General features: G+C 41.0%; 1 protein-coding gene across 1 annotated transcript in view; it reads right to left on the bottom strand.

The window, feature by feature from the left end:
- Nucleotides 1-23,708: 23,708 nt before the first annotated feature.
- The window catches only part of olfml2a (olfactomedin-like 2A), a 65,754-nt gene continuing 62,557 nt past the window's right edge, over nucleotides 23,709-26,905 (bottom strand). Inside the window, exons 7-8 of the mRNA XM_060841076.1 lie at nucleotides 26,078-26,260; nucleotides 23,709-25,274 (exon numbers count right to left, since the gene is read on the bottom strand). Coding sequence (XP_060697059.1) covers nucleotides 24,673-25,274; nucleotides 26,078-26,260 — 785 coding nt within the window. The 3' untranslated portion in view covers nucleotides 23,709-24,672. The remainder of the gene's footprint in view (nucleotides 25,275-26,077; nucleotides 26,261-26,905) is intronic.

The following is a 26,905-nucleotide window of genomic DNA, read 5'->3' as shown; positions in this document are numbered from 1 at the left end:
TATATTCATTTAGATACAGAAAGTGCTTGCTTTTACTAATCTTGTGCACTTAAGTGACTGAAAGTGCTGTTGAAAAGAAACTACCAAATGATTAGTTTTGCCAGTCGAAAGAAAGAACAAATAGAGTCAATAAAAAAGAAAACAATTCTAAAGGGATTCCAGGAACACTGGGACCTGAGGCTATAGTGCACAAATCATTGAAGTGGGAGGGCAGGATTGAGAGTGCAGTTAAAAAAAGGTATAAATGTCCTGGAACTTATAAATAATGGCAATAGCATACAAAACAGAAATTTATGATGAACCTGGTTTAACTCATCTGCAGTATTGTGTCAACATATGGATATATACACATTAGGCATGTGAAAGGGTGCAGAAAAATTTCACAAGAGCAATAAGTACCAGGGAATAGCAACATGGATAGATAGGAGAAGCTGGAGGTTGACTTCCTTGGGGGGAGAAAAAGTCAAGAGGAAATTTGATAGAGTTGCTCAAAATCAGCATACGTAGGAAGAAAGTGCTCCCATTGGTGGAAGATTCAAGAAGCTGAAAATGTGTTGCTGGTTAAAGCACAGCAGGTCAGGCAGCATCCAAGGAACAGGAAATTCGACGTTTCGGGCCAGAGCCCTTCATCAGGAATCAGGAAGATTCAAGAAGCAGACAATACTGATTTATGATTTGGAGATGCCGGTGTTGGACTGGGGTGTACAAAGTTAAAAATCACACAACACCAGGTTATAGTCCAACAGGTTTAATTGGAAGCATACTAGCTTTCGGAGTGCCGCTCCTCCTCGAGGTCACTATCACCTGATGAAGGAGCAGCGCTCCGAAAGCTGGTGTGCTTCCGATTAAACCTGTTGGACTATAACCTGGTGTTGTGTGATTTATGACTTAATACTGATTTAAGTTAATTGTCAACTGAAGCAACAATAGCTTGAGGAAAATTTTTTTTGCAGTGATGGTTAGGATCTGGAATGCTCTGCTTGAATGTGAGGTGGAGTGAGTCTTAATTGTAGCTTTCAAAAGGGAATTACATTATAATCTGACAAGAAAATGTTTGTAAGGCTGTTGGGAAAAGAAAGGACCATTGCACTGTGCATCTGCTCTTGTAGAGATCCACCATGAGCATGACAGGATTAATAGTCTCCCTCTGTGCTGTAACCATCCTATCATTCTCTTCAATGATTCCAAAACAGACATGTCCATAAGTTGACCTCAAGGCTAGTAAGCAGCCCATTGAGGCAATGTAGAGAGAGAATGTGGGAAGCAGAGAGAATGCATGTGGGAGGCAGAGAGAATATATGTGGGAGGCAGAGAGAAAGTATGAGAAGCAAATGAAGAGAGAGAGACAAAGAGTGTGATATGTAGCAGGCTGAGACAGTGTGTCTGGGAAGGCAGAGAAAGAGATTGCGTCTGGCAGGCATATAGAAGTTCATGTGGGAAGCAGTAAATGAGTAAGGGTGCACATGTGGATGCCCGGGAAGAAATGAGCCATGCATACACCCACCCTTTCTCTCCTCCACCTCATCCCAAGATCCTATCTACAAAGTAGACTGGGAGAGGAGCTCTGGTGAAAGGCACCCTGTTTTGAACACACTTTCATATGAATTCCACCAAGACCAGCTTAGAGTGTGGGCCACCTGCGATAAAAACAAGGTCAATGGTAGTTAAACTCAAATATTGAGCTAGGCAATGCTCCCCAACCCCTTTCCTTTAATGTGCACTTAGGACCTATTCTGTCTGTCTCTTTCTAGAACTACTTCTTACCTGAATTTATTAGTTAGCTTTGCTGTTTGGAACATTTAAATGTCCCTTTTCCACATGCATTTAATGTTATAGAGTCATAGAGATGTCGAGTCATATAGCGTGAAAATAGACCCTTCAGTCCATCCAGTCCATATCGAACATAATCCAAACTAAACTAGCCCCATTTGCCTGTGTCATAGAGTCATAGAGATGTACAGCACGGAGACAGACCCTTCGGTCCAACCCGTCCATGCCGACCAGATATCCCAATCCAATCTAGTCCCAATTGCCAGCTCCTGGCCCATATCCCTCCAAACTCTTCCTATTCATATACCCAGCCAAATGCCTCTTAAATGTTGCAATTGTACCAGCCTCCACCACATCCTCTGGCAACTCATTCCATACACGTACCACCCTCTGTGTGAAAAAGTTGCCCCTGAGGTCTCTTTTATATCTTTCCCCTCTCACCTTAAACCTATGCCCTGTAGTTCTGGACTCCACGACCCGAGGGGAAAAAACTTTGCCTATTTATCCTATCCATGCCCCTCATAATTTTGTAAACCTCTAAAAGGTCACCCCTCATCCTCTGACGCTCCAGGGAAAACAGACCCAGCCTGTTCAGCCTCTCCCTGTGGCTCAGATCCTCCAACCCTGGCAACATCCTTGTAAATCTTTTCTGAATCCTTTCAAGTTTCAAAACATCTTTTCGAATTGCATGCAATATTCCAACAATGACCTAACCAATGTCCTGTACAGCCGCAACATGATCTCCCAACTCCTGTACTCAATACTCTGACCAATAAAGGAAAGTATACCAAACACCTTCTTCACTATCCTATCTACCTGTGACTCCACTTTCAAGGAACTATGAACCTGCTCTCCAAGGTCTCTTTGTTCAGCAACACTCCCTAAGACCTTCCAATTAAGTGTATAAGTCCTGCTAAGATTTGCTTTCCCGAAACGCAGCAGTTCGCATTTATCTGAATTAAACTCCATCTGCCACTTCTCAGCCCATTGGCCCATCTGGATCCTATTGTAATCTGAGGTAACCCTCTTTGCTGTCCACTACACCTCCAATTTTGGTGTCATCTGCAAACTTACTAACTGTACCTCCTATGCTTGCATCCAAATCATTTATGTAAATGACAAAAAGTAGAGGGTCCAGCACCGATCCTTGTGGCACTCCACTGGTCACAGGCCTCAAGTCTGAAAAACAACCCTCCACCACCACCCTCTGTCTTCTACTTTGAGCCAGTTCTGTATCCAAATGACTAGTTCTCCCTGTATTGCATGAGATCTTACCTTGCTAATCAGTCTCCCATGGGGGACCTTGTTGAACGCCTTACTAAAGTCCATATAGATCACATCTATTGCTCTGCCCTCATCAATCTTCTTTGTTACTTCATCAATCAAGTTTGTGAGACATGATTTCCCACAAACAAAGCCATGTTGATTATCCCGAGTCAGTCCTTGCCTTTCCAAATACATGTACATCCTGTCCCTCAGGATTCCCTCCAACAACTTGCCCACCACCGAGGTCAGGCTCACTGGTCTATAGTTCCCTGGCTTGTCCTTACCACCCTTCTTAAACAGTGGCACCTGTGACTATCTAACATATCCCTCCAAACATTTTTATTCATGTACTTATCTAAATTTCTTTTAAATGTTGTAACTGTACCTGCATCCACCACTTTCTCTGGAAGCTTATTTAACAACAAACTCTTCTCTGTGTAAAAAACAAAATCCTCCTTTTTAAAAAATATTTTTCTTTTCACCTTAAAAATATGCTTTCTGCATGAACGTTTATCATGTTCTGTCACCATTTTCCATTGCCATTAAAAACATTTAGCTGCATGTTCTGACCAGCTGGTGACTCTAACTGATGGATTTTCGCAGATAATAAGCTTTGTTCAACTGTATTTAGAAGAAACTTATCAGCTCCTTGTTGATATCACCACAGGCAATATACAGGAAGATTGCTTTAATTTGCAATGCAACCAATATGAATATTTTATGAAGTAGTGTTATGCCCGTGTAAAAGTCAAGTTTTTTGGGACCAATATTTTGACAAAGAGTGAAGTAGCCAAATTTTACATGGGTAATGTATTCAAAATACTTACTTTAAACATATCCATACCTAATGTAGCACTGAATCCACAACTGTGGATAACAGGACACTGCTTACTTTCTCTCAATCTCTTTGCCTGGTTTTATTAAGCTGCATATCCCAACATACCAGCTGGCTTCTATAAGGTGTGAAATCAGGGAGGACCTAGGGTATCTAGAACTAAGTCCAGCTATATTCATGAGATTTTAGCTTTTGTTTTGGAATAATAGTCTGTGATAGATTAGAATGGGAACAGACTTCCTGGGCTTGCATAAAACAGCTTTGTCCCACTGCGGTTGGTGAAGTTCAGGTTAGTCATTCTGGTTAGTAACTTTAGCTATATCATCAGTGCAGCCGGACAATCCAACAGGGATGACAGCAGACTGGACTCCTGATGAATATGGTAGAAGATGACAAATTGCACAACATTTTCAATAAATTTACTAGTGGACAAAACGGCTTTTTTATCATTTCTATCATTCATGAAGGCCTTCGACAATAGTATGTGCGAGAGTTTGGACAAACCACGAACACTGGATGAGCTGACTAAGGTTCTCTAAACTTTTGAGAAGAATAAAATTTCCAGAAGTGACAGCTTACCAGAATGACAGAATTGTTACTGTGCAAAAGGGGGCTATTGGCTCAGCATGCCTGCACTAGCTCTTCAAACAAGAATCATTACCTAGTGCCATACCATTTTATATTATGTTGGGAAATTTATGTAGAAAAACAACTTTGATCACAAGCCCTTCAAGCAGTGATCGACACCTGATGTCCTATAGGCCCTGCAGGAAAATGAAAGAGTAAATCCTGTCAGATGGCTCCATGAACAAACTTTAAAGTCATTTGGCAGAATGTCTCATCATCAGAATTTATAAACAAGCACCAAGATATAACATGGATGGTGATGAGAAAGGCCCTTCTCATCAGATTTTCCTACATGCCTTCATCCCCTTTCTTATTGCCCTCAAAGTGGCTATGTCGAGAAAGAGATCTTGTAAAATGTGCCCTTGCAGAGAAGTGACCTAGGTGTTGTAGACTGGCAAATTCCAGCACTGCATGCTGATGGAATCACAAAATGCATTGAAGCACATCAGAGTAGAGCATGGTGTAAAGAGGAGAATTTTATCAACTTTGTACTTTTTATAATTTCCAATTTGAATTATTTTTGCCCTTAAACTGTATTCCTAATATGGAATGTCTTTTATAAACATTATCACAATCATATTAAGTGGAACACCCTATATGGGGACTTATTAAATATGATCACAAATGATATAAACTTCAAGTTGAAATGTTTTTGTAAGTTTTAAGACAAATTTTATGATTAAGGTATTTTCAGCAAAGGTTGAGCAAGTGCTCTGATGTCACTACCCTCACTGATAACATTCCAGCTGATGTAGGTAGGCAATAGGCATTACTTTATGGACTCCTGATGAATATGGTAGAAGATGACAAATTTTATGTCTCACTTTATGTTATGCACTCCACCTGCCAGGTCATTTCAGTGGTTGAGGACTGGAAACTTGTGGTAAGTGTACATAAATTATTGTAACTGAATTTGTCAACATTATAGCTTTCATTAATGCTTGGAATCTCATCTTTAGCTTCTAAAATAATATCCTATTTAATACACTTGTTCTTTGTTCCTTTGTGTAAAATCAATTGGACAGTTGAATTCTTCAAAAGATTTTATTTACTTAATTATTATTTAATACCAGGATTATAATCAATATAATCATTTTATGGACAGAAGAATCAAAACTTAAGATTTAAAAAATGATTTCCAACCTCCCCCTCTTGTCTCTCTGCAATGTGTCCAATTTACTCACATAGTGAACGTGACTTCCAACTACAGTAAGTCTCTATGTTGTATTTTGTTTTGGGAATGGTTTGGATAGGTTACTCACACTGACTGTGTCTGAACAAGAAGAGGCTCTTATCTTAAAATATGATCTAGTTAATTATATGATAGCAGTTGGGTACAAGTTAAAGGCAGAAGATAAATATTTTTACCAAAACTGTGAGGGGACCTTGAGATATTGGTCTTCACTTAATGAAAATAAAAGATGTGCGATATTCGTTATGGTCCAGACCAGAACCCCTCCAAATATATTAAAAAGGTAGACTAGATCGTAACCTTTTCTCATTTTAGAGTTAAATGTGAGGTGTTATGTTCTAGATGCAATTCGATTGATCAAACTGCTCAATATTAAAACACAATTTATTCAAACACAATAGTTAAGATACAACAAAAGACGGAAGGAATTGGAATAACTTAACTCTATTGGAAAACTTTACAGAATAATAGATAACAGTAACTATTACTAATTAACTATTTGAATATAGTAAGATCCCATTAACACATCTTTGGCAAAAGGCAATTTACAGCACAGGTTGTCTCACGTGCAATCCTATCAGCAGGAAAGCGATATTTGCAGCAGCTCCACAAAGAGAGAGAGAGAGAGGTCATTTCCTCCTACAATCTCAGTTTACACCCATTAACTAAATAAAGCATAACCTGCAAAATCCTAAGTCTTTGTGTGTCTCCACCCACTCATGCTTCTATCGTTCCAACATTTTAAGAAACACTCAAGGCTTCACAAGGTGTTTATCTTCTCATAGACTGCTTTTCACCTGTCCCCCAGTCTCTCTCTAAAAGAAACCAGGACAAATACACCTCTTATAGTCACAGTATTGTCACACATCACCAGATTGGGTGATTCTTAATACAGTCTCCAACATAATCCTTTTAGAAGCATTGTTTTATACAACTGTATTACCCCAGGCCTTTAAGTTATACATTTATGTATATAATTACATTCAATATTACCCAATCCACTATCAAGTATCTGACTTCACAAATGTAGGCATCTGGTGGTTTTACCATTTTTTCCAGATTGCTCTCTCTTTGGACTTGAAATATTCTTAGGTCTTTGGCTTTGGCTAGACCATGGTTCTGTTCTTGACCCTATGTTGTCCATAATGTTTCTCTCTATTAGAGCTCTTTTTATCTTTGGTTGTCCTTTGCTGAGGATATTATTCTAGCGAACCCAAATGGTTCATAAAATATCTTTACATCCTGAATTTCTGTCTCAGTGGAACTCTTCCCTGCTAAATGAGATAGTTATTCAAAATATCATTTTAGCGACCTTTAATCTCTTAACTTTTCTTCATATAAGAATGGATGCTGTGTTGAAACAGTTTTTTTTCAATATTCTGGATTCCTGAGCCAGTCAATTTCTTCAAGGTATTCTGGATCTCCATTATTAAGTTCTCCAGGCAGTTTCTTCCTGATCATCTCCTAAATATGTGGACAATGATCATCCCACTTCCATCTAGTCATATACAACCTATCTTCAATATGTTTAAGCAAATCTTTTTGCTCAATATACTTCAACATCCATATTGACGTATGTAAGCTCTTTCCTTCAACTTGTAGATTGGGTTGAAGTTTGTTTTTCACTGTCTATGGTTGTCTTACTGGTGAACACAAAATATTCACATCCTCAGTCATGCTATTTAAGGCTTGCTTCTCACTTAGCTTCATCATGGTACTAATAATTCTTCCTTGGAAGACAAAGAAATGAAATATTCTTCTGGACCGGTGTTGTTATTTTTATTTATATCCAGAAAGTGCTCTTACACATAACTGAATGTCTTTTTTCCCCCCTCCAAATCATTTATGGGTACGTTGTTATCTACTAGTTAATCACCTGTTTTTTCAAAATGATTAATTTACACACAAAGCCCATTAAAAGCATTTTTTTATCATCTGTCGTCAAACTTGAATCTGCTGTTACAATTTGTTTGCCAAGCTGGGTTGGTACCCGAGCAATCTCAGTTAAAGATTTGTCCATTAGCTCAACTATGTTACATTGCTCATTCTTTTTCTCCTTGTTTTGCATATTCTTCTAAATTTTGTCATCTGAATTTAGTTTCTCTTTGCTGTTCGTCGTAACTAATAGATTCAGGAGATTTACCTCAAACCTATCCCGGCCCTTCCCTCTGTTCAATTTACTCCTCACTTCTTTATAAATAGCACAAAATCTATAACATTTCCACCTCTCTCTTCAGTTCTAAACAAATAATATTAATTCTGTGTTTTTCTCTGCACAGATACTGCCAGACCTGAGTTTCTCCAACACTTTCTGATTTTGTATTGTAGTTTTGCCTGGGCTGACACTGAGATGGGAAACAGTGCCAGGTGGGCTGCAACGGTTCAAGAAGGCAACTCACCACCACCTTCTCAAGAGCAATTAAGGATGGGCAATAAATACTGGTCAGCCAGCAATGCCCACATCCTACAAATGATAAAAAAAAGTCTGTTTCTGTCTCAAAAATCAACAGAAGTTCAAATTGTTACAAGTGTTGAGCATTGGATTTATCAGTGTTGAAAATGTAAACTCTTATCTAGATTTATTTATTTAATGAAGTATGCTAGAACATAATTGATGCTGTTTAGACGTTTGATAAAGATATCCTGGAACTGGTCAGAAACATATGGATCATGTTGATAGGACTGGCAATAAGTGGATGCAAGCTGAGGGGATTTTGCTGGCTTCCTTTTGATAATGCAACAGTTTCACATTTTCAAGGTTATCTGTTATTCTGTTTCAGTCACTTGAGGTTGGGACTATGACAAAATGTTCTTTTTATAGCCATACAACATTGTCTAAATGCAACAATCTGTTCATCAGAAGCTTGTTTTCCTAGTACTCCAGGATTCAGCTCTTAGAACTTAAAATAATATCTAATTTCATAATTATTTGTTCTAAAGTCTCACACATTCAATTCTATTCCCTTATTGCTATTGAAGTTGTTGTGTTTGATTCAATAACAGTACAGGATAAACTGAGTAAATGCCACCTACTCATGCTGCATATAGGTCATTACACGCTGTGGGTTCTGTTCTGTGGTGGAAGTCTGTAAATTCTAGATCTCTTTGCAAACAACAGCAAGCGGAAGGTGGGACACTTGCCAAAGGAAGGGAGGAAGAATCAAGGGCCAAGTCAAGCTGCATTGTTCTTATATCCTAGTATTCAACCTAACAGTGCTATTGGCAGAGATTGGATTTGCCCTCTCATTCAGGCAACAGAGTCTGTAAGTAAAGACTTTGAAAATTAGTCAATAGAAAATACTCACATACTTGATTTTGTAAATTCCAACAATCTAGCTGATTGAGATACTGTTACACTCAAAGAAAAGAATAAAAAGACTTTCATTTATAAAAGATAGTATTTTCATCTGAAATGAGTTAGCAAGGCTGGCAATGTTGACATTTTTAAAAAAGATGTAATTACCCTTAGTTACACAAAATAATTATACATTAGTCGCTGCAAGAAGGAGGAGAGTGTGCAAAAGGAAGCACTTTTCTACATGAGAACCAAATGTAATCCTGAACCTTATGAAGAAGCGGTGTTTCAGATACCACTTCTTGAGAAGATAATCGCCTGTCATAGCACTAGCTGGAACCCAACACTGGTATATGAATAGATCAGACTTTCGGTGTCAAAATCACAGTGACCCTGAATTTCAAAACCCATTGGTTGTTCTAGACTTTAGTACAGAATACTAGTGATTTAACCCAGTGCACTATTTTAGGGATATCAAAAGAATCCCTAAGATCCCTGAATGGACTTGATTGCTTCACCATGGAACAAGCAAAGCAGGATGAAAATATGAGAGATACGAGAGGAATACAGGCAGACCAAAACTGCAAGGAATAATTGTTTTTGATATTTTGCATCAAAACCTGAGCATGTACACGAATAGGAAAGGATTCCATTCTCTCAATATGCAAATATTATTGTGACAGTTGATGCATTATGCAAGGTTGTTTCTGACTTCCTGGCAGTAGTCATCTGAATCCTGCACCAATCCTCAATACTATGTCTATTCCACACAGACCATTGGATGTTAGTTACTTATTTGGGAAGGTGTGGGGGGTGCCCACTGACCACATGGCTTTTGATAATTATGAAGAGCCAGAGCACATAAACATCCCAAACTGATCATTGACTTTCTGTAGCAGCTCCACTGTGTGTACCACTTTGTGCAGAAGTCCTATAATACAGCTTCAAATTCTGACTTCGTCATCTTCTACTATGCATACTAAAACTTTCCTCATTAAGCCAACTTTTGGAATGACCAGGAGATTAAAATGTACATGAGCCTGAAAATGAGCAACAAAATAAGATTGATTAAAAAATGTAGGCATAATCAATGATGTGCTGATATGCTTTCAGAGCTGTGAGACTGTAAATAATTATGGAGAATTCAAGATTCAGTGAAAGAAGCTCTCCCCTCCCAATTTTGCAGCTTCTCATTTCACCAAGCTTCTTACACCAATTGTATTCATGGTCTCAGAGTGCACACCTTGTTGGGTTTCAAAGTATAACTACCATATAATTTAAACCAATAGCACAATTAAGAAAAGGCACCTAGGTGAGTCATTTTAAAAATCATTATTCTGCAAAATTAACTATGAAGAAGTTAAAATCATCCTAGTGCAAAGCCTTGCTGACGAGGCACATATTTACTTCAAAGATTCCTGCTAACATCTCCTTTTTGCTCTCAGGGGCTAATTTTCCATTTCTGTTAGGTAATATGTAGAATTACAAAGATTACAAGTATCCTCAACTTCATTAAACTTAATTCTACACCACCCAAGGAAAGTGGTAGTTTCATAGATACTACAAGATTGAAATTGGCATCAGACAAGAAGCATATGTTAGCAAAAGTGGTTTTCAAAATAACTGTCACCATTGCCCGATATATACTTCCTCCATAGATGTTTTCAAATTCATTCATGGGATTTGTGCAACAGTAGCTAGGCCAGCATTTATTACCCAACCCTAATTGTTCAGAGGGCAGTTAAGAATCAACCACAGTGCTGTAGGTCTTGAATCACAGCCAAACCAGGTAAAAATGTCAATTTCCTTTTCTCGACGACATTAGTGAACTAAATGGCCTTTTTCTGACAATTGAAAACAGTTTCACGTTCATCCTTTGAATTTTAATTCCATAGTCTGGAACGAGAGGGCATAGGTTTAGGGTAAGAAGGGAAAAATATAAAAGGGACCTAAGGGGCAACTTTTTCATGCAAAAGATGGTGTGTGTAAGGAATGAGCTGTCAAAGGAAGTGATGGAGGCTGATACAATTACAACATTTGAAAAGGCATCTGGATGGGTCTATGAACAGGAAGGGTTTAGAGGGACATGGACCAAATGCTGGCAAATGGGACTCAATTAGGTTGGGATATCTGGTCAGCGTGGACGAGTTGGACTGAAGGCTCTGTTTCTGTGCTGTACTTCTCTATGACTTCTATTGAATTCAAATTCCACCATCTGCCCTTGCAGCATTTGAACCTGGGTCTGCAGAACATAACCTTGGTTTCTAGATTAATAATCTAGTGATAATACCAATAGGCCATCACCTCGCCTGCATGAGGTCGTTGTTAATGCAATTCCAACACATATTCACAAAGCTGGAATATTTTAAAACAGGTAGTTACATCATTTACTGCATCACAGATTTAAAATTTAACAGTTGATGCTGCATTCATTTGCAGGTAAATCATGACTTCAGTGACTTCAATATTTTCTAGCCTGTAGTCAACTAAATGGTATTTTGTGAACAAATTTCAGTTGTTCTCTCTTCTTTGCAACCCCTTTCTCTTCTCCTCCAATTGTAGCCTCCCTCTTTATCCCACTGACCCTTTTGGCTTCACTATTTCTCCCAGCCCCCTTGTGGTCTCCCTGTCTCCCCCAACCTCCTTACAGCCTCCCATCTTTCCCCATCCTACAAGGGGAATTTTTCACTTATCAGTTGCCCCCATGAGTGAATTTTCCCATACAATTTTGGACTGAGATGAGAGAATCTGCCTGCCACCTCTGCATATTTTGACCATCGTTGCTCTCTGGTGCCTTCATTTCTCAGCAATATTTTAATGTATTTCATTTGCAGTTGGAGCTTGGGAGATGATGACTGCTGAATTCCACTGAGATTACACGAATTGGTTATGATAAGCAAACTCAAAACATTCTGGATGTGGAAGGCTCTGTTGCAAACTGGTTAATCCAGGTGGTAGTTGGAACAGTCTGGCCCAGCTGGTTGCCCAGCACCAACAAGGGTTCCAGATGATTTTTGAAAGAAATGCAGCAAGTACTGGAGAAACTCAATGGATCGGACAGGATCTGTAGGCAAAGAAAGAGTTAACATTTCAACAGATGTGACGCTTCTTCAGAACTGTAAGGGGTTGGAAAATTGTGGTTTTTATACTTTTGACAGAGGCAGAGGAAGAGCAAGGGGACAGATGGAATGGAGACCCATTGTGAAATTACTCCACAGAGGCCGGTATCCCGTCACCAAATCTACATTTATTTACATGATATGGAGATACCGGTGTTGGACTGGGGTGTACAAAGTTAAAAATCACACAACACCAGGTTATAGTCCAACAGGTTTAATTGGAAGCACACTAGCTTTTGGAGCACCGCTCCTTCATCAGGTGATAGTGGAGGACACAATTGTAAGGTACAGATTTTTTCTTTTTTTTTCCTCTTTTACCCCCACACTACGCCTAACTGTGGTAGTGCTTACTTTTCCTCAGCAGCCATGTTGTGTGTGTGCAGGTGTGAGACGCAGTGAAAGACACAAGGACACTCCCGTTTATTTATTTTGTATTTTTTTGCATTTTTTTTCTTTGTTTTCATTTTTTACACGCCTGCCTAACTGTGGTATTAGGTATTTATCCCCCAGCACCCATGTTGTGTGTGCAGGTGTGAGACACAGTGAAAGACACATGGACACTCCTGTTTATTTTTTTAACCCCCACACTACCACCTAATTACGGTCGTGCTTATTTTTTCCCCAGCACCTATGTTGTGTGTGTGCAGGTGTGAGACACAGTGAAACAGACAAGGACGCTTCTGTTTTTTTTAACCCCCACACTACCGCCTAACTGCGGCAGTGCTTATTTTTTCCCCAGCACCCATGTTGTGTGCATGCAGATGTGAGACACAGTGAAAGACACAAGGACACACTAGTTTATTTATTGACTTTTTTTTGCTTTTTTTTCTTTGTTTTCATTTTTTACACTACTGCCTAAGTGTGGTAGTGCTTATTTTTTCCCCAGCACCCACGTTGTGTGTGTGTGCAGATGTGAGACACAGCGAAAGACACGAGAACACTCCTGTTTATTTATTTTTCATTTTTTTTGACTTTTGTTTTCTTTGATTTCATTTTTTACACTACCGCCTAGTTGTGGCAGTGCTTATTTTTTCCCCAGCAGCCATGTTGTGTGTGTGCTGGTGTGAGACACAGTGAAAGACACAAGGACACTCCTGTTTATTTTTTTTAACCCCGATACTACCGCCAAACTGTGGTAGTGCTTATTTTTTCCCCAGCACCCATGTTGTGTGTGTGCAGATGTGAGACACAGTGAAAGACACAAGGACACTCCTGTTTATTTATTTTTAACCCCCACACTACCTCCTAACTGCTGTCGTGCTACCTCCACTCTGCCTGTAGTGTGGGCAATGTGTTACACGCAATGGCTCGCCTTTTGCACCCAGAGCATCTCAGAAGAAACTAATTCTCCTCTTCAGATGGCAAAAGCACCAAGGCAGCAACATCCACCTTGTACATCTCATATTCTGAGATTTCTTTAACACTTGATAGGGAGGGACAACCCATGGGTTCCAAAACAGACAGAAAGGCAGGCAAGGAGCCATGCATGTTTTGCTCCTGCACCATTTATGATATGCAGCTTTCATCTGGACCATGTACATGCTCAGGACTGTCACATCTATGTGAATTTATCAGTCACTGGACCTGATCTCACATTGACCATATCTCTTACCCATGCAGGACCATTCCTCCACAAAACTCATCCCCTGATATAAATTGTCTCTCTCTTCTTAATGGAGTCTTGTGTCCAACATTGGCATTCCTCCAACCCTCCCACCCCCACTTCCCCACCCCTCCCCACCCCCCAACCCCACCCCCACCCCCCCACAGCCTCACCACCCCACCACCCCCCACCCCAACACCTCCCCACCCCCAACCCCACCCCCAACTCCATCCAACCAACCCCCACCCCAACACACCCCCACACCCAACCCCACCCCCATACCCCCACAGCCTCACCACCCCCCCACCCCAACACCCCCCACCCCCAACCCCACCCCCACCACCCCAACCCCCAACCCCCTCCAACCACCCCCCACCCCAACACCCCCCACAGCCTCACCACCCCACCACCCCCCACCCTGACACCCCCCCACCCCCAACCCCACCCCCCACCACCCCACCACCTTGGATTAAACCTAACATCTTAAGAGTTGTAAGGACTTTTTGTATTGACTATTCTTTATCTTACTTTTTGTACTAGATATTTACTGTTTTTCACTTTATAGTCATGTTGGGGTGTGTGTGTGTGTGTGTGTGTGTGTGTGTGTGTGTGTGTGTGTGATCTTGCAACTTAATATTTTCCAAGGATTAGCAAGTAATAAATTTCCTCATTCTTCTTCTCAAAAAACTTTGTAATTGTCTCTCATTTTGATTTAGTCAACTTTGCTTTAACTGAGTTAAAAATTACACAACACTAGCTTTTAGAGTGCTGTGATTGGGACATAGACAGACTTCACACCTATTGTTGAAAAACGTTGAGCTATCTTGGAATGTAATTTAAAAGATGTTCTGGGATTTATGTATCAAAGAACAGAAACCAGCATATTCTATTCAAAAGATGAAAGTTTTAATTGAAAATTGTTTACTGTATCACATCTCCACGACACTGGACTAATTTGGATACAAATTCTGTGAGCATGATCTTAACCACCACGATCACCTGATAAAGAAGTGGCGCTCCAAAAGCAAGTGCTGCCAAATAAACCTGTTGGACTATAACCTGGTGTCGTGTGATTTTTAACTTTAGAGTGGTGCTGGAAAAGCACAGCAAGTCAGGTAGCATCTGAGGAGCAGGAAAATCGATGTTTTGGGCAAACGCCCTACATCAGGAATAAGGCTGGGAGCCTCCAGGGTAGAGAGATAAATGGGAGGGGAGTGCAATAGGTGGATGGTGGTGGGGGTGAAGGTGATAGGTCAGAGAGGAGGGTGGAGCAGATTGGTGGGAAGAATGTTTGACATGTGGGTCGGTATCATCAACAAGTCATGAGGATGGTGCTGAGCTGAAAGGTTGGAACTGGGGTAAGGTGGAGGGAGGGGAAATGAGGAAACTGGTGAAGTCCACATTGATGCCATGGGGTTGAAGGGTCCTGAGGCAGAAGATGAGGAGTTCTTCTTCCAGGCATCGAGTGGTGAGGGTGTGGTGGTGGAGGAAGCCCAGGATCTGACTGTCCTCAGCAGAGTGTGAGGGGTTGTAGAAATGTTCAGCCACTGGGTGGTGGGGTTGGTTGGTGTGGGTGTCCCGGAGATGTTCTCTGAAGCACTCTGCGAGCATGCGTCCAGTCTCCCCAGTGTAGAGGAGACCACATCAGGAGCAACGGATACAATAAATTACATGTGTGGAGGTGCAGGGAAACTTTGATGGCTGTGGAAGGCTCCTTAGGGGCCTTGGACGGAGGTGAGGGGGAGCTGTAGGTGCTGGTTTTGCAATTCCTGCGGTGGCAGAGAAAGGTGCCAGGAGGGGAGGGTGGGCTATTGGAGGATGTGGACTTGACCAGGTAGTTGCAGAGGGAATGGTCTTTGCGGATAGGGGTGGGGAGGGAAATATATCTCTGGTGGTGGGGTCCATTTGGAGGTAACCGAAATGTCAGCAGATGATGCATTTCATGCGGAGGTTAGTGTGGTGGAAGGTGAGAACCAGGGGGTTCTGTCCTTGTTGCGATTGACAGGGTGAGGTTTGAGGGCAGAGATACGGGTCGTGGATAAGATGCGTTGGAGGGCATCTTCAACCATATGGGAGGGGAAATGCAATCTTTAAAGAAGGAGACCATTTGGTGTGTTCTGTGGTGGAACTGGTCCTCCTGACAGCAGATGCAGCGGTGGCAGAGGATTTGGGAATACAGGATAGCAGTTTTTCCGGAGGTAGGGTGGGACGAGGTGTAATCCAATCCACACCGCCTGATTCTACCTCCTACCCAAGATTCACTAGCCTGACTACCCTGGCCGACCCATCATCTCAGCCCGCTCCTGCCCCACCGAATTCATTTCCACCTACCTCAATACTGTCCTATCCCCTCTGGTTCAGGAATACCCCACATACATTCGGGACACCACCCAAAACTTCAATTTCCCTGGCCCCCAATGCCTTATCTTCACCGTGGACAACAAGTCCCTCTACACCTCCATCCGTCATGACCAGGGCCTTCAAGCCCTTTGTTTTCTCCTCTACCGACATCCCTATCAGTACCCTTCCATTGATACTCTTATTCATTTGGCTGAACTGGTCCTCACCCTCAACATCTTCTCCTTGGAATCCTCCCACTTCCTTCAGATAAAAGGCGTAGCTATGGGCACCTGCATGGGCCCCAGCTATGCCTGTCTCTTCGTCGGCTACATAGAACAATCCATCTTCAGGGGTTACACTGGCACCACTCCCCTCCTTATCTCTGCTACATTGATGACAGCATCGGTGCCACTTTGTGCTCCCACAAGGAGGTTGAAGAGTTCATCAACTTCACCAACACATTCCACCCTGACCTTAAATTCATCTGGACCATCTTTGACACCTCCCTCCCCTTCCTGGATGTTTCCATCTCCATCAACGATGATCGACTCAACACTGACATTTTTTACAAACCCACTGACTCCCACAACTATCTGGATTACACCTCCTCCCACCCAACCTCCTGCAAAAATACTTTCCCGATTCCCAATTTCTCCACCTCTACTGCATCTGCTGTCAAGAGGACCAGTCCCACCACAGAACACATCAGATGGCCGTCATTTCTGCCACCTCCAAATGGACCCCACCACCAGAGATATATTTCCCTCCCCAACCCTATCCGCTTTCTGCAAAGACCGTTCCCTCCGCGACTACCTGGTCACGTTCACGCCCCTCAACAACCTCCCCTCCCGGCACCTTCCCCTGTTACCGCAGGAATTACAAAACCTGTGCCCACACTTCCCCCTCACCTCCTTCTAAGGCCCCAAAGGACCCTTCCACATCTATCAAAGTTTTACCTGCATTTCCACACATGTAATTTATTATATCTGTTACTCACAATGCTGTCTCCTCTATATTGGGGAAATGGGACGTTCATCTCGCAGAGCGCTTCAGAGAACATCTCTGGGTCACCCTCACCATTTCAACTCCCCCTCCAACTCTGCCGAGGTCATGCAGGTCCTGGGCCTCCTCTACTACCACTCCCTCACCACCCGACACCTGGAAGAAGAATGCCTCATTTTCCACCTTGGGACCCTTCAACCTCATGGCATCAATGTGGACTTCACCAGTTTCCTCATTTCTCCTCCCCCACCACCTTATCCCAGTTCCAACCTTCCAGTTCAGTTCTGTCCTCGTGACTTGTCCCACCTGTCAATCTTCCTTCGCACTGATCCACTCCACCGTCCTCCCCGCCCTATCACCTTCACCCCCACCTCCATCTACCTATTGCACTCTCATCTGTCTTCTCCCCAACCTCACCCCCTCCTATTTATCTCTTCACCCCCAAAGCACCCAGCCTCATTCCTGATGAGCGGCTTTTGCCCAAAATATCAACTTTCCTACTCTTCGGACGCTGCCTGACCTGCTGTGCCTTTCCAGCACCACTCTAATCTTGATTCTAATCTCCAGCATCTGCAGTATCCATTTCTGCCAAGTTGATTCTTAACTTTATCCAACCCAGTCCAACACTGGCACCTCCAAGTCAAAGCTGCTAATGAATAGCATGAGCAACATACCCTGAATATTTAATATTAATTAAAATTTTAACCAATTTTGAAGCTTAAAAGTAGATTATTTTGCCCTCAAAAAGCCCTGAACCTATAGAAGATATAAATTCATGACAATATTACATTATTTTGTTTCAAACAGTTGTAAGCTTCCAAAATCCCCAATTATTGGCAATGATTGGATAAATCTTCAAATGAGCAAAAACAGCATTCGATACTTTTCCGGTGTTTTCAGTTTAATATTTAATTTTTTGTAACCAAGAAAATAGTTAATTTATAATTTCCACTCTAGATTCAATAGATAGATTAGACAGAAAATCCACTTCCCTGCCCATCCACAGCATGGCCACAAAGAACATAAGGAACCATGTCTGCCTAAACCACAACAGAAACTACCCAGAGTGCCTCAGTCTTGACCATCAGGCTAACTAAGACACTAGGCAGCAAACAGGGGATGACTCAAGCCACTTCCAGATTAGGGAATACATTTCCCGAGACAGCCTGACAATAGACCTACTAGCCCTCAGTAAGCACAATTGCTCCTGAAGCCTTAAGGGTAGCCTCACTCCTCACACATACTGGAACTCCACAAAGGATGCTCAGACTGAAAGACACCAAGGTACTTTACTTGCGGACTATCCACAATGGAAACCCATTGAAGCCAGGATCAGAAACATTAGCACCTACTCTCACCGAGGATTGGAATCTCCAAACTCAATCACGGACTGATTGCTGCTACCGGATGTCTGATTGTCCTCCTATTGATTAGGTTTTACTCTAGATTGTAGTGTAATTCAAGTAAAAAATTAGGTCTGCAGATGCTGGAGATCACAGCTGCAAATGTGTTGCTAGTCAAAGCACAGCAGGCCAGGTCTATTCCTGAGATGCTGCCTGGCCTGCTGTGCTTTGACCAGCAACACATTTGCAGCTGTAGTGTAATTCACACCACATTACTGTACCCTTAAAAAACTGCCTGAGCGCACTGCTCAGGGAAGAGAACCCTTGATCTACCTGTACAGATTGTCAGTCTTTGTCAGCCTCGACAATTTCTCTTCCAGTGATATTGCTTGTAATAAACAGCTTGTCAATTTCACCCATTCTGTGCTTGTGTGTTCTCTGTTCAATTGTGTAATTTCTCTGACAATCAGGAATATTCTCTTTGAAAGGCACCTCATGTTCTTTCTGGTGTCAGCTCAACAGAACATTCGATTGTAGTCAAATGTTTCAAATGTTCTCAGTACAAAAAAGTCACTAAAATAGTAACAACAGATATTTAGCAGTGTTAGTTGCCAAACAGTTTTGTAGTTTATTGCAGAGGCTTCTGTGATTTGGTCCACTTTGAAAAAAGCAATTACCAAATTATCATGCAAATCATGAACAAGCCATTATTCTACTGTTTAAGAAAGGTGGTAAGGATAAGCCAGGGAACTATAGACCAGTGAGCCTGACTTTGGTGGTGGGCAAATTGTTGGAGGGAATCCTGAGGGACAGGATGTGCATGTATTTGGAAAGGCAAGGACTGATTAGGGATAGTCAGCATGACTTTGTGCGTGGGAAATCATGTCTCACAAACTTAATTATGTTTTTTGAAGAAGTAATAAAGAGGATTAATGAGGGCCAAGCGGTAGATGTGATCGATATGGACTTCAGTAAGTCTTTCGACAAGATTCCCCATGGGAGACTGGTCAGCAAGGTTAGATCTCATGGAATACAGGGAGAACTAGCCATTTGGATACAGAACTGGATCAAAGGTAGAAGACAGGGGGTGGTGGTGGAGGGTTGTTTTTCAGAATGGAGACCTGTGCCCAAGGGAGTGCTACACAGATCGGTGCTGGGTCTACTATGTTTTGTCATTTACATAAATGAGTTGGATGTGAGGATAAGAGGTTTGGTTAGTAAATTTGCAGATGTCACCCAAAATTGGAGGTGTGGTGGACAGCGAAGAAGGTACCTCTGATTATAAGGGATCTTGATTAGATAGGCCAATGGGTTGAGAAGTGGCAGTTGGAGTTTAATTCAGATAAATGTGAGGTGCTGCATTTTGGGAAAGCAAATCTTAGCAGGACTTATACACTTAATGGTAAGGTCCCAGGGAGTGTTGCTGAACTAAGAGATCTTGGAGTGCAGGTTCATAGCTCCTTGAAAGTAGAGTCGTAGGTCGATAGGATAACGAAGAAGGCATTTGGTATGCTTTTCTTTATAAGTCAGAGTGTTGATTTCAGGAGTTGGGAGGTCATGTTGCAGCTGTACAGGACGTTGGTTAGGCCACTGTTGGAGTACTGCGTGCAATTCTGGTCTCCTTCCTATCAGAAGGATATTGCAAAACTTGAAAGGGTTCAGAAAAGATTTACAAGTGTGTTGTTGTGGTTCTGTTCGCCGAGCTGGGAATTTGTGTTGCAAACGTTTCGTCCCCTGTCTAGGTGACATCTTCAGTGCTTGGGAGCCTCCTGTGAAGCGCTTCTGTGATGTTTCCTCCGGCAACTATAATGGTTTGTCTCTGCCACTTCCGGTTGTCAATTCCAGCTGTCCACTGCAGTGGCTAGTTTATTGGGTTCAGGTCGATGTGTTTGTTGATAGATCTATCAACACGTCAACCTGGACCCAATATACCGGCCACTGCAGCGGACAGCTGGAACTGACAACCGGAAGCGGCAGAGACAAACCACTATAAATGCCGGAGGAAACATCACAGAAGCGCTTCACAGGAGGCTCCCAAGCACTGGGGACGAAATGTTTGCCAAACAAATTCCCAGCTCAGCGAACACAACCACAATAATGAGCACCCGAACTACAAATCTTTTCCCAAACTTTGAACAAGGATGTTGCCCAGGTTGGAGGATTTGAGCTATAGGGAGAGGTTGAATAGGCTGGGACTGTTTTCCCTGGATCTGAGGGGTGACCTTTCAGAGGTTTATAAAATCATGAGGGGCATGGATGGGGTAAATAGACAATGTCTCTTTCCTGGAGTGGATGAGTCCAGAACTAGAAAGCATGGGTTTAGGGTGAGGGGAGAAAGATATAAAAGAGACCTAAGCGGCAACCTTTTTCACATAGAGGGGTACCTGTCTGGAATAAGCTGCAGAAGAAGCTTATGGTAGAGGCTAGTACAATTGCAATATTTAAAAGGAATCTGGATGGGTATATGAACAGGAAGAGTTTGGAGGGATATGGGCCAGCTGCTGAGAAGTGGGACTAGATCGGTTGGGATATCTGGTTGGCATAGACAGGTTTGACTGAAGGGTCTGCTTCCATGCTTTACATCTCAATGACTTTAGGACTATAAGACTATTTTACTGTCATTGACCACTCATTTGATTTGGTGAGACCTATTCACAAGTATTTATAAATCTACATATTAAAAACAATTTGATCATTTAATACTCATTTAAGGAAATGTATATGAGAATTCAAAGACATACAAAGGATAGAGGATAACTTTGAGATGAGATTTGTATAATAAAGGTGACTTGTACATCAGAAGCAAAGTTATAAATATGGTCATCATCACAAGTGGAGTAAAATTATATTTCACAATTCATCATGAATTGTACTTATGCCGTATATGAAGATAAAAAATGCTGGAAATCTAACAGAAATGTTTCTTTTGTGGGAAGCTGTGGGGCCCCTAGCAGATTTATTTGTATCATTGACAGCCAGGGATGAGGTACCTGAAGGCTTGAGGCTGATTAATGCTGTGCCATTATTTAAGAAAGACCACAAGGAAAAGTTAAGAACCTACAGATTGGTGAGCCTAACATCAGTGATGGGCAAGATGCTGGAGGGGATTCTGAGAGACAGGATCCACAAGCATTTCAAAAGGTAAGGACTGATTAGAGATAGTCAGCATGGCATTGTGTGTGGGAAATTGTAATTCATAGATTTGATTCAAAGTTTTGAGAAGTCACTAAGAAGATAGATGAAGGCAGAGTGGTAGACTTTGTCTACATGGACTTTAGCAAGGTCTTCAACAAGGTTCCACACAGTATACTCATTAGTAAGGTTAGATCACATGGGATGCAGGGGGAGCTAGCCAATTGGATACAAAATTTGCTGGATAGTAGGAAACAGTGGGTGTTGGAAGAGGGTTGTTGTTCAGATTGGAGGTCTGTGACCAGCGGTGTGCTCCAAGGATCAGTGCTGGGTCCACTGTTTATATGTGTGATTTGGATAAGAATATAGGAGACATGGTTAGGACGTTTGCAGATCACACCACAATTGGTGATACAACCAACAGTGCAGAAGGTTATCTAAGAATACAACAGGGTCTTGACCAACTGAGCCAGTGGAACAAGGAATGGCAGGTGGAGTTTAATTCAGATAAATGTGAGGTGTTGCATTTTGTTTTGACAAATCAGGGCAAGATTCTCACAGTTAATGGTAGGGCCCTGGGGAGTGTTGTTGAACATAGAGACCAAGTGGTACAAGTACATAATTTCTAGGAAGTGGTAGACAGGGTGCTGAAGAAGACATTTGGCACACTTGCTTTCATTGGTCAGAGCATTGAGTATAGGAGTTGGGACATTGTGTTACGGCTATACGAGACATCGGTGAGGCTACATTTTGAGTACTGTGTACAGTTCTGGTCATCCTGATGTAGAAAGGATGTTATTAATCTGGAAAGGGTGCAAAATAGATTTGCAAGGATGTTACCGAGATTGGAAGGTTTGAGTTATAAGGAGAAGCTGGATAGGCTGGAACTTTTTTCCCTGGAGCATAGGAGGGTGAGGGATGACCTTATTGAGGTTTATAAAATCAGAGGGGCACAGACAAGGTGAATAGCTAAGGTCTTTTCTGCAGGTTGGGGAGTCCAAAACTGGAGGACATAGGTTTAAGATGAGATGGAAAAGATTTAAAAGGAACTTGAGGGATAACTTATTCAAACAGAGGTGCAAATATGGAATGAGCTGCCAGAGGAAGTGGTAGAGTATGTACAGTTAAAATATTTAGAAGACATTTAGGCATGTACATGGATAGCAACAGTTTTGAGAGATGTGGGCCAAATGCAGGCAAATGGGACTTGTTCAGTTTAGGAAATATGGTTGGCATGGGTAGTTAGGCTGAAGGGCCTGTTTCTGTGCTGTATGACTCTATGACTCCAGGTATGACAGCAACTGTGGAGAGATAGACGAGTTAACATTTCGGTTACAGTGACCCTTCTTCAGAACTGATGGTAGGTGTGTGATATATAAATATATATATGCTGAAAACAGGAGTTTGGTTGGGGGGTGAGAGATGTGTGGGGTGTGAGAGGGGAGTAAATAATAGATGGAGATGGAGCCCAGACAGAAAGAACAGCAGAGACAAGGACAAAGGGATGGTTGTAGGGAACTGGGGAGAAAGGAAAGGTGAAAATTGGTTGGCTATGATGAAAGAAACCCATGTCATGACAGGGTCAGGCTGTGCAATGGTTAACCGACATGAAATAAGGTGTTCAGATCCTGGAATTATTGAATTAGGTATTGAGCCTGAAGGCCCCGAAATAGAAAATGAGATTCTGTTCTGCCAGCTTATGCTAAGCCTCATTGGAGAACTGCAGCATACCCAAGACTTAAAGTTGATAGACATTATGGCCACAAACACTGTGGTTTGTTGAAATGGCAGACACTGGAGGCTTTGGGTCAATTTCTGCAGACAGAACATGTGCATCCTGCAAAGCAGTTACTCAGTCCATATTTTATCACCCCAGTGGAGAGGAGCCCACGTTGTAAGCACGTAAGTGAAGGTTGAACTCTGGTTCCAGAGGCATTATTGAAAAAATACTTTGGTTTGTCAGTATCATCTGTTTTCAAATGTATATGATCGCCATACAATAAAAAGCATTTCACAAAGATAAGCTTTGGGTTAAACAAAAAGCAAATTACTGGATTAGTATACAAAATTTCAACAACAGCATAAGATCTTCAACTAAATTGCAGTTCTGAATCAAAGTAGCTGGTATAAATTAATGAATTGGGAGTAAAATGGTGTAAGTGGTGGTTAAGGCAAAACAACAGATTTTGGTTATTCATATCAATTTAATACCATAAAGTCTAGACTAAGCAATACTGCTTTGATCTACAAAATGTCCTGCTTGTACTTAATTTCTTTCCAGATTGGTTGGTGCAATGCTCAGGCCCAACGGTGTTATAAAAATCATATTCTAAAGGTATTCTGACATAGCTTTTATAAAGTTATATTGATATATTTATTGCACTACCTTAAAATCTATTCTTTGTACTGAAACAGATTATTACCTGTATGAATCCTTTACTTAATGTCCATTTGCATAATTTACTCAGACGGTTTACACTGATACAAGATTTTTGCATGTTTCTGAATCAAAGGAACTGGCCTCTAGATTTATACTTTATCCAGCAAATTGCTTAACAGGATAATACAACAGTGCATGTTATCACACAATATAATATTAGTGTAGTCTCATTGAGGGGAGGGGTGTAATTACAACTAATTCCTAAACTATTGTAAACATTTTTAGTGTTTTCAGGGAAGATAATTATACACTCTACAAATATAATCAAGCTGTTGATACTTAACATGAATGTTACTGAGAGAATTTTACGAAGTGAACCCCATGTTGGTGAGGTTTCAAGGATGCATTAATCCACTGTGCTAGTTCTGAAGAAATTCACATGAGAATTTGAAATGCAGTTCCTCCTTATTGACATCTGGGATAGTCATGTGGAGAAAGAAGCTTTGCTGTTTTATCGTTTGTCAGTAAATATTAGATGATGTTGGAATGACATAAAATGAAGGGAAAATGCTTATATCTTACATAGCACTTGTCTACAATGATCAGCAATATTTTTAATACATTTTACACAAGTATTCTTATTCATAAAGCTATAAGACAAGAGTTGCCATAGATATTTCTCTACTAGCCGAAGTGCAAATTCCCATTCTTTGTAAATAATCAAAATTAGGCAAAGTGCTTTGTGATAGGTTGAGCTTCTGTATCAACTCAAAATGCAAAAATAATCTTATAAGTGACTTGATTACCATTATCCCAAGCATACAGAACTTTCTCTTTAGGATTATAATCAATCTGTGTTGTGTAGGTGTAATCATTGATGAAAGGCAACTTTGGATTTATTTCAGTGTTTGTGTGAGTATCATATGCATAGGACACTTGGCCTTCCTTTTCATTATAAGTGTCTACAGCATACAAAACACCACAAATAATGAAACAGTTGCCATAAGAATTACGTTTGAGGTCTGTTTTCCAAGTTGTTTCCTTTTTCATTGAAAGATCAATAGGATCTAATTTACTGATGACTATGATTTCGTTCTGGGTGTATTCATAATAGAAGGCAGGGTAAATAACCCACAGGCCACTTTCATCAACAGCAAAGTCAATGTCCGAATGTCCTCGCCATTTCCATGGTGTTGTATCTTCATATACGACATCATGAAGAAGAGTCCAGGCTGCTACGTACCGCTGCTTAATGTCATATTTAATGATATTTCTGGTAAAAGCCCTATTGTAATAGAATGACCCATTATAAACAACATGTCCTGTTCCAATCCAGTTATAAGGAAGCTTGTACAGATTACTCCAACGGCCTAGAGGAAAAGAAGATGTAAATGTTAAACCTACTGATTAGAGATCATTTAAAATCAAATTACATCTAGATTTAAAAAGCAAATCCTTTCCATTATATGGAGTTGGATAAAGCCAAATTGGGATGTTCATTGTTACATCAATATATAAGATTAGATCCCCTACAGCGTGGAAACAGGCCATTTTGCCCAAAAGGTCCACACCAACCTTTCAAACAGTAATCCACCCAGACCCATTCCCCTATCCTATATTTACATCCGACTAATGCACCTAACACCATGGGCAATTTAGCATGACCAATTCACCTGGCCTCCACATCTCTGGATTGTGGGAGGAAACCAGAGCATCCAGAGGAAAACCATGCAGAAATGGGGAGAATGTGCAAATGCTACACAGACAGTTGCCCAAGGCAGGAACTGAACCTAGGTCACTGCTGCTGTGAGGCAGCCGTGCTAACCACTGAGCCATCGTACCACCCCTAAAAGTAATTCAGACTCATTCAAACCAGAATTGAACCAGCCCTTTGATATATGGGGGATGCTGCTCCTTGAAGAATGCATGTCTAATAATTTGAACTTAAAAACATTAGCACATATAAATAAGCTGAATTCAAATGTGGGAAAATGTTGAAAAGAGTTAGGTGCAATATTGAATATAATTTGATTGGTGATCTATTGGGTAAAGTATCAATTTTTAACAAACACAATAAATCTTAAAGTAACATGCAGAAAATTTGAGGATCATCACTATATATAATGTTCCAATTTCACTTCTCTGCTGATTTGTAAAGCATGTTAAATCTCACCTTGTTTAAAGTTGTCAAGGTTCCTGAATTCTACCAGGTTGTTTCCATAGTAATAGTTTGTCACATAGATCCTGTCATCTTTTGCTATAGGATCTTTCATCCACGCACCTTCATTGCGGCCATAACTGTGATGTTTCTCAGGAGGTTCAATCATTGATAAAGTCCCATAACACTCACCTCTGACTTTAAATAAAAACAAGAGCACTATGTGTGAGTACCATATACTGCTTGAACTAAAGAAAATGTGACATTCTGCAGTGGCTTGGTGCACTCTATAAATTTATATGATACTGCTTACAATTTTTTTTAATTTGATAAATGTGAAAGAGTATAAATCCTTAAATCTGAAAATTTTGACAACATATTTGTTTATACTTCAGCAGTATACTTCAACAAAATTCAGCAGTATAGAGAAATGCAACACTAATTTTGCCGTTATTATTCTCCATATTGAATTCTCAACATTGTCATCCGTGGGGTGGGATAGAAAGAAGTGCACACCATGTTTGTTGTTTCAAATGGATGGAGGGAAAGCTGAGGCAAGGCCATCCATATTAACCTCATCATCTCTTACGGTTGAGTTCAGAGGAACATTTACTTTGTCTTCTTGACATCTCAACTTGGCATGTTGTATTGTACAGGATGACCAAGAAAGAAAGAAAACTAATGAATGAAACCTAACTACAGATAATTATTTTGTTCATTAAAAAGCTAGCAGTTTCTGCTAATAAATAAATTCAAAAACAGTAAACAATATCTAATGGTTAGATTTTGATGTTTGATTTAAAATATGGTTAATATTTGAATAAGTGTTATTATTGTCTGATT

This window comes from Hemiscyllium ocellatum, chromosome 21 (assembly GCF_020745735.1).
Source record: "Hemiscyllium ocellatum isolate sHemOce1 chromosome 21, sHemOce1.pat.X.cur, whole genome shotgun sequence".
Taxonomy (NCBI): Eukaryota; Metazoa; Chordata; class Chondrichthyes; order Orectolobiformes; family Hemiscylliidae; genus Hemiscyllium; species Hemiscyllium ocellatum.
The sequence above is the reverse complement of the archived record's forward strand: the minus strand, read 5'-3'. Positions and strand labels throughout refer to the sequence as shown.